The sequence below is a fragment of the Cyprinodon tularosa genome, unplaced genomic scaffold (assembly GCF_016077235.1).
Source record: "Cyprinodon tularosa strain WSP-4 unplaced genomic scaffold, ASM1607723v1 ctg478, whole genome shotgun sequence".
NCBI lineage: Eukaryota > Metazoa > Chordata > Actinopteri > Cyprinodontiformes > Cyprinodontidae > Cyprinodon > Cyprinodon tularosa.
Genome location: NW_024039205.1, coordinates 703,641 through 716,575, shown reverse-complemented (window position 1 = coordinate 716,575; position 12,935 = coordinate 703,641). Strand labels below are relative to the sequence as shown.

At 36.8% G+C, this 12,935-nt stretch overlaps 1 protein-coding gene across 2 annotated transcripts in view; it reads left to right on the top strand.

The window, feature by feature from the left end:
- Positions 1-1,671: 1,671 nt before the first annotated feature.
- rabgap1l2 (RAB GTPase activating protein 1-like 2) overlaps positions 1,672-12,935 on the top strand; it is a 32,043-nt gene continuing 20,779 nt past the window's right edge. Inside the window, exon 1 of one of the 2 annotated variants that reach the window (XM_038301935.1) lies at positions 1,672-1,746. In XM_038301935.1, the coding sequence (XP_038157863.1) occupies positions 1,687-1,746 (60 nt within the window). In that variant the 5' untranslated portion in view covers positions 1,672-1,686. Of the gene's footprint in view, positions 1,747-6,904; positions 7,152-12,935 lie in introns of those variants that run through there. The other variant, XM_038301934.1, reaches the window with a different exon arrangement.

The window sequence follows — 12,935 nt, the reverse complement described above, 5'->3', positions numbered from 1 at the left end:
AGTAGTTTGCTGGAATTTTAGCCCATTCCTCCTAACAGAACTGGTGTCACTGATATATGTCCCGGCAATGGTTTTCACACACATCTTTTCAGGTCTGTTCACAAGTTTTTTATAGGTCTGAGGTCAGGGATTTTAAAAAATTTGAAGCAGATTGAGCACAGTGTAGATTAGGAAGTTGGAGTCAGACCCTGTGTAAATTGGGGGTTTTGCATCTTTCTTAGCTAATCAGGTTGTTTGGTTTATGGTTAATACAGATTTAAAAGACCCTTTTAAGCCCAAGCTTTGTCTTCTGGTCTGATATCTTTGGAAGATGCATCAAGTTTAACTTTCTTCAGTTAAAATATTATCTAATTTTTTAAAAATTGCACGTATCCCTCCTGCACCCAAACACTCATACAAGATGATGCTTCAGCCCCCCATATTTGTCTCTTATGATGGGGTTCTAAGGCTTTAACAATGTGATGCCACTTTGTTATGGACTGTCACACCAACCCCCATAGAATAAATTAATGTCTGTTATTGTAACATAGGAAATTGTTAAAAGTTTAAGTGGTATAAATGCTTTTGATCTGCAACACATTGTAGAAGTGGACAACGTAGGGCTTTGAACACTTTTAAGTAATATGTGTATAGTTGCATACATTAGAGTGTGACTGAGTTTGGACTGACTGAGGAGGATTGTAAGAAAATGTTGATTTTAATAGTTTGCGTAGTTCTTAATATTAGTTTTACACAGTTGTGGTGTTCTTAATTCATTAATAGTCTTTCATGTAAACAGAATCAATATCTCATATAATGAGCTGCATGATGCTAACCTTGCAGTGAATCAAACCGATTGTGCGTATGTGTGAAACATGACAGGTGAAGCTCACTCATTTTGGTGTTGGTGTCTCATCCCTCTCTACTCCTCCCACTTCTTCATATCTCCTTTGCAGACATCCAAAGAGGACCTCCTGCAGGCAGACTTTGAGGGGGCCCTCAAGTTTTTCAGAGTGCAACTCCCTAAGCGCTACAGAGCAGCAGAGAACGCCCGGCGGCTTATGGAGCAGGCCTGCAACATAAAGGTATGAGAGAACACCAGAAAACTAAAACACGAGTCAAGAGCATGCTTTTTGTCTCTCCTCTAAAACCGTACTTTTATTTAAGTGTCTAAAAAATTACAAAGGTAAGTAGAAATCTTCAGGTAGTCTAATAAAACCTGTCCCAGCTTTAATGACTGTTTACATGCTTTTATTTACACTATGTGCATTTGAAGCCTTTGAGTTTCAATGATTCAACAGTTTTTAACTGAAGTGGTTAAAAGAAAATGGAAAAAAGTCTAATATTTTAATTCATTCCTGACCGTACAGTACAGTAAACGACATGCTTCTCTACCGTCTTTCTTGTACATTAGAGTTTAACTGTTATTTAGCTAAGTAGGGAAATAGCAGGTAAACTATGGCTACAGTGGATTGTAGTCCTAGTTTGAGTATCTGTTGACATTAAAATTCTTCTTGCTGCTCACATAATTATCCTACTGCTGACCTGAAAGGAGGCTGCTGGTATTTAGGGAATTTGTTGAAGTCATCAGAGACCATAGCGGTACAGCGTGTTCTCGATATGTATGTATGTGTGTCAGCAGTGTGTGGAGTGATAGGATAGATGAAGGACAAAGTTAACCAAAAAGAATCTTAATAATGCTTTCTCATGCTATTTCTGGGCTTCTTGCACATATTCTGTGTTCATATATCACTGTATGAACATACTGTAAGTATTTATCTTGTTCTTTTTATGTTTTTTAATAAGAAAAACAATTGATTAGTTTTTTAAAGACTTGTTGAGCTTCAGTTTAGACAACACAGGAAAGTACAATCCCTTAGCAAAAGTAATGAGCTCTGAGTATTTTTACCACCTAATGTGTGACTCTTTCTGTGTTTTAAGTACATACAGGATGTCCACTGTGTGATTCACCCCTTATCTGTTGCGTTACTTGTGAAATCTAGCAGCAGTACTCTGTTTGCAAAAGTAAAAACACGCTCACGTATGCATGAATATGCAGAATAGTTTGCCTTTTTAAACTTTACTTAAAGGCACAGACGGCTTTCTTTTCTAGCAATTGTTTTTGTTTTGTTCAAAAGTAAATGCAAAGTCATACAATTGATGCAATTTCTACAGCTGATTTAACTATTGCTATACTCTTCTGATCTGTTGAGTTATATATACATGTAATGTTTGTATATCTGGAGCGTGTAACAAAAGTAATTTCCTTCTTGGATTATTAAAGTATGTCTGATTCTGATATATTTACCTTGTTTCAGGCAAGCTTTCTTGAACAAAAATAGCTGCTTTGCAAAATGCTCTTGCAAAGCATTGTGGGATTAAATATGCTCATCTAGTGACCATGGATGATCACTACTTTTCAAGGTGTATTGTGGGATATTTTTAGTCCACTACTTTTTCATCCACTAGACGTCCAGACACTCATAAAAAATGGCATAACCCCTAAAGTATAAAGTACTCTATATAGGGGTACGGCTGATGTTCAGACACAGCCTTAGAGCTAAAACAGAATAAGGCTTTAATCTGTTCATTGTTCCTGATAACTGTCTAGTAAGAAATGAGTAACCAAATGCTACTCTCAGTTTAATAGATAAAAAAATACAAGTCATAAACACGTCTGTTGGTTTAAAAAAAGCTTCCCCATTGAATCCATTTCCTTCATCTGTTATATTTTTAGACCACTTTCAGGCTTTAAAATAGAATCCTCCCTGTGGATGAGCATGAAGTGAAACATCATTTTATCTTCATCATGAAGAGATGAAGATAAAAAGATGGCTGTCATGCATTTCATGTTCTACTCCTCACTCTTTTCTCACAACTGTCTTATCCATTGAACTTCAGAACCCCTGTAGGTCAAAACACGTCACATCAGCTCTCAGTATGTCATACATTTCTCAAAAAGGTTAATAAAATCCTTTCTATGAAAAATTCCCGTGCATAATAGTTTAAATGTCAGTCAGCACATACACGATTTTTTTCATGTTTAAACAAAATCATTATTTTAGCAAGCAGAGAAAGATTCTGTTATCCTTTATTTGCTTCCTTCGTTTTATAATTCCCTCCTTCCTTCCTTCTTTCCAGTTCCCAGTATGTCAATCCTTTCTTTGCTTCTTCCTTCCTTCATTCTTATGATAGGTCCTTCTATTATCTGTCATTCCTTCCTTGTGTATTTGGTTGCAGCTTGCGTTCTTTCCTAACTTTCTTCTCCCTTATGTCATTTCTGCTTTCCTTTCTTATTTTCTTGCCAAACCTTGGGGTCCTGCAGTACCTTCCTCGACTCCGTCCTCCTTTCTTTCCTTCCTTGTGACCTGTTTCACTTCCTTCCTTCCTTGTCCCTACCTTCTTCCATTCCTTTTCTTCCCCTCCATCTTCTTCATTTCTGTTTCATCATTATGTCATCGACATTGTAGAGGAACCATGGCATCCAAATAAATATGGCATAATAATGCTGCCTTGTCTTTCTTTGCTTTCCAAGGTAAATATTTTTATTGTCCTATTTAATTTAGTCCTGTTTAATTATATAGTGATTCACAAGGTAAATAAATCATGACATTTAATCTCATAAAACATTAAATTCTACATTAAGGGAAGTACCATGCACAGTTCTTTAATCTCCCGGGGGAATGTGATTCTTGTGGATCATCCTTTTTAAATGCACCTCAGCTTGTACAAGATGGTGTGCCTTTTGTACAAGTTAGGATTTTCTGCACCCTCCCCTTCTTTCACATATTTTCATCTGTCAGCATTTAAATCGGATCCGCTGAACTCTATAAGCTGCTTAAAACAGCGAAAGAATTTCTCAGCACTTCGGCTTGATGAACACAACAGGGAGAGAAGTGGATTAAGCTTTCTGTGGATTTAAGGGGGTATTTGAATTTTTCAGCCTTTTTGAAAAAATGCCATACAGCCTCAACAGGAGTGATGACTTTAAAAAGAAGAAGAAAAATGTATTTATTTATTTATCAGTATTTATTAGCTGATTAGGGGTTGACTGATTAATCAGATTGAGGCCAAATTCCTCCAGTCTAGGAGCTAAACTTCAAACTGAGGTGAAATAAAAGAAAGCGGTATGTGGCCGATTTTTATTTATTTATTTTTTTTACCAATATTGCGATTGAGATTTAATTGCAATTTTCCTTTGCACTAAGCACACGCATGTTGATGTTTTACAAAAGGGTTTCAGTTTTTTCATGACCTTCAAAGCCTGCTTACCCAGAATCCAGTATTGTAGGAGTTTAATGTAACATTTGCATTAAAAAGTTCTTACTTCTACTATAAAGCATAGTTCTAGGTGCTAGCTGCAACTCTCCATTCCCTTCTGTGTGACAGCACGCCCACTTTAATTATATTTTGGAGATGGAAGAAGGAATCTTTGGAGAGAGCTATAGATCAGAGTGATGCTAAAGGGGCCTTTAAACTAAAAAAAGACAAATAGCCCATTGAAAAAAAATATTTATAGAAATGGTGGAAACATGCAAGACACTGATTACCACTTATACTGTAAGGAAGATTTGGTTGCTATAATTCCAACAAAGGTTTGTTTTCCTTGTGATTTTTAAAGGATGTAAGTAAAAAGTCTTTGAATGTTGCCATTTTCAAATATATACTTTTTGAACAGAATAAAATGGACTGTATTGCTGATGGAAAATGGTTTTAAATTTAAATATGCAAGCTGTATGAATGATATTTTGGCCTGATTGAATATGACTATGGAAGACGGTTATCACTTGCTTTTATTATCCTTAAGGGTATAGAGGACGATCTTTTATTTCCGGGTGGATCATCTAAATAAGTGGTCCTCCTTATTGTCCATCATTCTGGTGATATGTTTACGTAAGGTTGTCCTACATGCTCGACCTGTTAGCTATATTTTTCTGCGCATGCCTACTTTCAGGAGTATATCTGTAGGGAGCTTCGGTTTCATACAGTCATTGAAGCTCGCCTTTCTCACCGCGGTTCTTTGAAAATGGCCGAAGGTCGTAAAAGAAAAAGTGTCTAAAAGAGGCAGATATATCCCAGAATGCTTTGCGCACAGAGGTCTCCTTACAAAGCATTATGGGATTCGCTGTCACTGCTGGCCACTGTCGAGTAGCGGCAGTGGCGACTAATAACAAAGATGGCGCAGGCACTGCGCAGTAGAAGCGGAGTTTTGTGACCAACAAAGGAAAAAACAGTGATCATCTGACCAAACGGTAAATTAACTGAGTTCGCTATAAAGTCCACTATATAGTCCCTGCTCTATATAGTGATTGAGGCATTTAGGGGTTAGGGCGGATGCTCAGACACAGTAAGTTTGTATGAGCTATGAGAAAAGCAACCTTTAAACAGAGCGTGCACGAGGACTCAATCATGCTCTCGCACACACGTTTTTTTTAACTGGAGAGGGCGGATCCTTTAAAAAAAATGCTAAAATTCTCCACAATACCTTTAAGTATTCAATTTATTCATTATGTTTTAGATTCTCTTCTCATTGTTTCTTTCTTTATTGGTCAGTTTTTTAATTCACTCCTGCCTTCAATTTCCAAAATATATATTCTACTCATCATTGGGTTATTGTTTATCGTTCCCAGGATTTGGTTTTTCTGTCCATCTCTCTTCATCTCCTCTTTGCTAATTAGTCTTCCCTCTTCAGTCTCACGGCTCCAAGCTTTTGGCAGCTGCTCTATCTCATCCTCTGATTAACATAATAGCAATAAATGTTTTTGTTGTACACTTTCCTCGGTTTATAAGCGGTTGTACTTCATTGATCTTCCTGTTACACTCCCTGTTGTGCCAGTGACTGACTGTGCTCCTGGTCATGTTTCCTTAGGTCTTAAATTCTTATTTTTAATTTGTCAACATTTTATTATGCTCTTCTGAAGCTCCAGTTTAACCCTGGCTCCCACTCCACACTCACTAAGCATGACAGATTAATTACACAATTCATTTAATGTTGCTGACTGGCTCTTTTTTGCCCTTTTATTTAAACAGATGCTTATCAACAGCATAATTGCTCCAACACTTTTGAAGATCTTTGTAGACCATGCGATTTTTTTAAAAGGTGGAACAGAAAAATGTCAAAACCCAAATAGAAAAGCAGAACCTGTGTGGAGATTAACCATATAACCTTAAAATAACAGAAAGGTGTTTGCTGAGGCTGGTTGGATATCAGTTTTGATGTGTTTTAAGTCTAAATGAGAATAGTCCAGCTGCCCAACCACATGATGTTGTCTTTTATTTTTCTTTTGAGAGATTTCAGTCTGTTTTTACATTTAGTTGTAAAGGTTGGGAATCATATTAAGAGTTAAACAACACTCTAAAATGATCTGATGATGATGGTTTTGAAGGCTTTTTAGACCTTTTGTATATTTTTAATAGCAGATTGAGGGGCTGGTTTCAGAAATCTTGAAATACAATATTTTTAGCTTTCCTTTTTTCCTCAGGGATTATGCAAAAGCTCTGACGCCGTTGAATTTGCTCTCATCTCTTACTGTGGGAATGCAACTGAAGTCACTGTGGTTGATGTGACTACTTCCTTCCTATCATTCGCAACCTCATACACACTTGCACAGAGTGTAACCGTGTAAACAGGCCGTTATCTTTATTTTTACTAGCAGCAGGAAACAGAAAAAAAGCTGCAGCCCCATAAGAGTGTTTGAATGAGGGAGGAGTGCAACCAACAGAGAGTGAGCAGAAAGAGGGAAGTGCTCGGTGGAGAGGAAGAAATGGCAAACTCATCCTCCTTTGTCACACACTTCTAGTCTTACAGAGAAGGAGAGGGAGAAACAAACAGGTGTGTTGTGCTGCCCTCTCCCTTGCCTCAGCTCTCCTCCTCCTCGATGGGCGTGGCCTCCCTCTCTGGGACTCCTGAAGGCAGCCAGTCAGTCGCCTTCTGCACTTTCATAGAGAAACAAAACCGCTCAGCTGCTCAGCTTTACTTCCCCACTTCGTTCCCTCCTTCTTCTTCATCCACCCCTCCTCCTCGCTGTTCGGAGCAAACAGGAACCAAGATGATGCAGGAGGTGTCCATCATGGTGGCTTACGACGCTCATGTGGTGGATCGTCCGAGCGAGGAGGACACCTTGGCTTGTTTGGTTGCTCATTCTAAACCATTGCGATCTCTCAGACCTGTGGTAGGTCTGTTTTGTTTTTTCCTGCATACCGACTTGTCTGATTTACTTCTGACGTCTTTCAAAGCTGCCTCTTTCTTTTTCATCTGTATCTTTACTTATTCAGAAAACTGATATAGAGTTGGTTCTAAAAATAAATAGAAAATGAATTTATTGTGAAAGTCGTTTTTTTTTTTCCACGCGGTAGATGATGCATACCCTTGAATGAATGTGTGGGTGTTTTCAGAGTTACCTCTGGAACTGTTTCTGACGTTTTGGGTAAATTGAGTAATTGTGTGCATGGGTTTGAGCTTCCCTCACATGGGTAATTTAATTCTACGGCCTAGTTTTCTTCAAATGTCCAGGTGGCATCGTCCTCATTTTAATATTCAAACTTTGGGGCTTCTCTGTCACATAGGAGCTTTCCCCGACAGCGTAGTTCAAATCTGTTTTGCTTAGTCTAGAACCTCATTTGCAATTTGAACCAGGAGTTTTGGGACCAAAGTTCCATTTTATCTTCAGGGATTCAGGTCAGGGAGCTAAAAGTGGGCCTGGTAGCATTTCCTGTGGTATCATCTTTTAATTGCATGTCCTCTATCAGCACTGATCTCCTGTCCTTACAGAAGCCTCTCATTATCACACTAAATGTTCTGGAAATTCAAGGATGCATTTTTTTCCATCTGAAACTAGACATGTGTTTGTGTGGAAAGATGTCATGTGAGACGCTGAAGAAATTAAAGCAAACTGACAAAGACACAAGCTGGGAAAGCAAAAATTAAGGATTATGTTTTTCGCTGTACTTACATGCTATTCTATAGGTGTGTTATTTTGGGACTTATTGAAAAAAATGTGTTGCGGACAAAAATGCTGGGATGAAAATGAAATAAAATAACCTCCATATTTTATGGAGTCCTGTATGCTAGAAATTTGCGTAATGCATTATTTAGAGGGAGGATCTTAGCAGCGTTTGAGTGTATTTCTGAGTAAATATGAATTAAAAAATTACAGGAAGGGCCATAGAGCTATACAGTGGTAAAATCTGATTCCTTTTCTATGGATTAAAGCGTGTTTTTTTGGTTTTATGGTCTAAAACATTCAAAGTCTAGTTCTTTACGAAGAACCTCAAATTAACAGAAATCTTAGATTTATAAGATAACAGGGGCATGTTAATTTATAATTCATATTGTAATATTTACTTTCACCTGACATAAATTGTCTCTCTTTATCAGAGGTTTTAACTCCTTACTGCAGAGAACCAAAGACCAGTTTAGATTGACTATTTTGCTGAGTATTCATTATAGCGTAGTATAAAACATCATGTATCTTTTTTTTTTTTACAAATTTGTCATGTTTATGTGTAAGCTTCTGTTTCATGATTGCTGTATTAATTTGTGTGTCTGAATTTGAGAAATGCATGTAGCAGATGAGCAAAAAAAGCGAGTGCAAGGCAGCCGAGAATAGAGCTGGAATCAGAAAGATGAATCTGAGAATGCTGAACTCAGACATGAATTAATTACACAATATCCACCCTACACTAAGGTAGTGGAGGTAAAGTTTCATGATTAAATTTATTAAATGAAGATTTTTCCTCTAATTTAGCCAGCTTGGAGGAAGGGACCAGGAGAAATGTTCCTAAGTGTATTAGCATGGAAACCTAACAAACTGGCCTTACTCAATATTTAAAAGCTACCTGTGGGAATCCCAGCTTGCCTAAATTAATCCCTGTGATAAATTACCATTTGAGATGAAAAGCTTCAGATTAAAGAGCCACGCAGTATATATGTGTAGTTATATTTGCTTAATGAGTTATTTACTTGTTAGAGGTTAACTTCATTACAGATGGTAAATGGTAAATGGCATGTACTTATATAGCGCCTTTATTCTAGTTAGGAGACTTGACCAAAGCGCTTTACACTACATTCATTCACCCATTCACGCACACACTCACACACTGATAGTGGTGAGCTACATTGTAGCCACAGCTGCCCTGGGGCTCACTGACAGAAGCAAGGCTGCCGTACACTGGCGCCACCGGGCCCTCTGACCACCATCAGCAGACAGTGCAGGTAAAGTGTCTTGCCCAAGGACACAACGACACTGAAAGTCGGAGTCAGGGCTTGAACCGTCAACCCTTCGATTTCAGGGCAAACTCCTACATCCAACGCCACTGTCGCCCCCAGCTGCATGTAATGATGCATAAACATGGTGGCCAAAACATCCAGCGGAAGGTGTCTCTCATGCCAGTCAAATGTCAGCAGTAGTTTATTGTATCATGTTGTTGAGCTCTAAAAGTAGCCCTAGGCTAATGTAGCCGCTACAGATGCAGCAGAATTATTTGTTTAGAGCGACTATTAATTTAACACAGTGTACTAACATTAAAATATGGCAGGATAAAAGAAGACATAAAATCTATAGATAAAAGGATTTTATACCTGATTAACTTTATGATAACATTTGTGCTCAAGGTTTGGAACCTTTATTTTGAAACATTCATTTTGATCATTTGGTCGTCAATGGAGGTAAAGCCAAAGTTTTCAGCTACTTAAATGAGCCAGAAGGAGGTTGGGCCTGTTTTATTTAGCTTTGTCATGTTGTGCTTCTGAAAGGAAACTGGGTGCTGATTAAGAAACCATAGCATCCATACATCATCAAAGAGATCCATTAGTAATATTTCTTGTGAAATGCAAACTTCATAGTTTAAATAAAAAAAATGTATTTTATTAATTATATTATTTAAAGCAAAACTATAATAACTCATTATGTAACAACCTAAAACAGCTGTACTCCAATAAGATCATGGCAGGAATTATTTTAAGGTCACGTTAAAATACTAAACAATGGCAATGAAGTAAAAAAAAGGAAAAAAGTTATTTGTTTCTCCACAGTGAAATATGGTTGAGTATAAAATTATCTTTGGAAGAACATTTATCAGTGTCTAAGTCTGTACATCTCTAAAAGGTTTGCAAACTTCAGCAGGGAGACAGAAGAGATCATGAGGGCAAAACACAATAAGTGAAACTGGTCATGGAGGTTATGTGTGTGTGTTAATGTTGGTGTTCAAAACATTTCTCTAATCAGACCTTTTGTTCTTTTGCAGTGGCAGTACCTTCAGGGAAACTTTTTGTTCAATTCATTTCAGTAATAGAGAAGAACTGATAAGTATTCGGCCAGCAGAGACTGAATTGCTCTTTCTCTTCAGAAAGGATCTTGGTTCTGGTATCTAAGGAGAATTTGTGTGACTGATTAATCAGTTTTGGTGATAACATACGGTACACCACTGGTTTTGATTCGGGTCATTAAACTATTTGGTGAAATAACAGGCCTGTGAGAGCAAACTTATTGACTGTTCTAGTTTAGCCTCGTTAATAAGTAAAAGGTCACTGCTTCTTCCTTCAGCTTTATATCAATAAAGATAGTTTGCATTTCCGTTTAAAAACTGCAAAGCTTTCAATCTATTTCCAAACAGTTAACATCCTCAGCCTTCAACAACTAAAAAAGGGCACAAAAAGTATTAAGAAAATGGTCTACAAGTTTAAAATCTCAATAAGTTTTAACTATTTATGCTAATCTCAGATAATAACAATGTAGAAGAATGGGGAAAACAATTTTAATTGGGGAAAACGGTTAAAGTAAATTAGTACAAAACAAATGTAAATATGCTGTTTTGGAGCTCCAATAGATATTGCAGAAAAATAAAATATCTAGAGTTTTTTTCACTGGAAAAAAATACTTTGCTTTTATTTCGAAATCTCAGCTATAACAACTAGATTTAGCCTTGCAAATGTTCCATTGTAATCCTGCTAAGATTATGCTAAGAGATGCTAAAGTATAACAGTGCTGTTACTGTTTCCAGCCTATGATTAAGTCAGACAAATTTCATAATTATCTAAATATTTATGTGCTTTGCAGCGGAAACATACAAATATTTTAACTGTCTGCTTATTTACAATAAGCCAGAGGGGAAACAGCATTTATTTATCACTTAAGACGCTGATTTAGAATAATATTTTCTCTCCATTTATTGGTAGCTTGTTGAGATCACGCTCAGAACATGGTGCTAATTTTCAGTTCCCCAGTTTTTGTAAAGCTTTGATCCATTGATACTAAATGTATCTCTTTCAAGTTCATTAACAACACAGTGAGAAGATAAAAATACACAACGTATCTGGTGTTTTATTTTAGATTTTAGCATGTTAAGAATGTGTATCATTAGAAACTGTTAATAGAGGATTGCATTTTACTGAGGACTTTTAAGACTGAGTGCACTGGATATAGTGTTTTTTTTTATTATGTTTTTCTTAATTTGTTTGACATTTTAATTTTGAATCCAATTGTAATTGTGGAATATTTGCCTCCGTTTTGCTTCACTCTGTGTACTCCGACGTCGAGGTGCTAACGTCTCTGTTAAGCACTTAAAAAAAACTCTGAAAATGGAATACGAAAGGTGGATTCTTGATTCTCGACGTCGGAGTACACAGAGTGAAGCGAAAAGACTGCAACTGTGTAAACAGGCCCCATTTCCGTTTCCGGTGGCAGGGGAATATTGACTATTCCAACAGAACTCAATGGGATTTACAAAATGCTAAATAAAACACTACAGGAACGTTTTTTCTTTACGAAACTTTTTTTGGAACGTCAATGAACAGCGCTGACGACCCGGTGAGTGGCATATTTAAAAAAAAGAACGTTTAAGGTTGTTTTAAGGACATTATCGGACATGCACTAGGGAAGCCATTCTGAAGCAGCCAGGGGTGGATTCTAAATGAGCCAAAAAGCAGAGACAGGACCAATTGTCAAAATTTTGGTGTCGATCATTCGATTTCATCCTGGACACTACAGAAAATGGGCTTAAAGTGTTAAAAAGTGAACTTCTCCTTTAAGCTCAGTGGTGCTTTCCCAGTTAGATAAAGGTTGAATGACTAAATTAACTTATCAAAGACATGCCTTGTTCTGGAGGCTAAGTTGTTAATAAATAGCTTTTTGGGTCAAGCTGATGTTGGTCAATGGTTGAATCTGTAAAAGTGTATCAGTTATTTGTTTAAGTATTTCATTGTTAGAAACATGGACTTAAAGTTGATAAAGGACCATAAATTTGTTTGATTAAAGGCAGTGGTTTATCTTACTTTTAAAATGTTTGTGCATGCTTTTTTTTTTTAAGCAAACAACTTTGATTGACTTTACTGGTGAACATATAAACAGCACATAAACAACACAATTTCAGTTTGTGAGAGGCTGATATGCATGAACAAATACACACAAACAGATCCCAATGAGAGGTCATGTGACGGGGTTTGATAATGCAGTCCCAAACCTCCACAGTGGCAACACGGTTTCCTCCCATGGGGTAACTTTCCTTCTACCTGTAATGAAATATGAGTCACACTTGGAGCAGAACCTTATTTCAATGCATGATCTACACTGAATACATTTTGACACCAGTAAGTCAAGATTTTAAAAGAGACAGAACATTAATAATGTATTTCTTTGTTTGGATTTTATTTTAGTATTCTTAATTTGAGGATTTTTTTTTGTCTTGGTAAACACTGTGCAAATGATCGTAAGGACTGGTTTCTCTCTCTAGAGTAGTTTTACACTGCAAAAACGATCTAGAAATAAGTAAAAATGTGTTTAATGAAGTGTATGTACCCTAATTTGAGTATGCAAATAAGATGATTTGCCAATGGAATGAGTATTTTTACTCTTAAAATAAGATAATTAGATAATATGCACTTGAAATAAGACTTATTTTAGGTGTAAATCATCATGTTCCATTGGCAAAGTGTCTCAATTACATCCTAAATTCAAAAA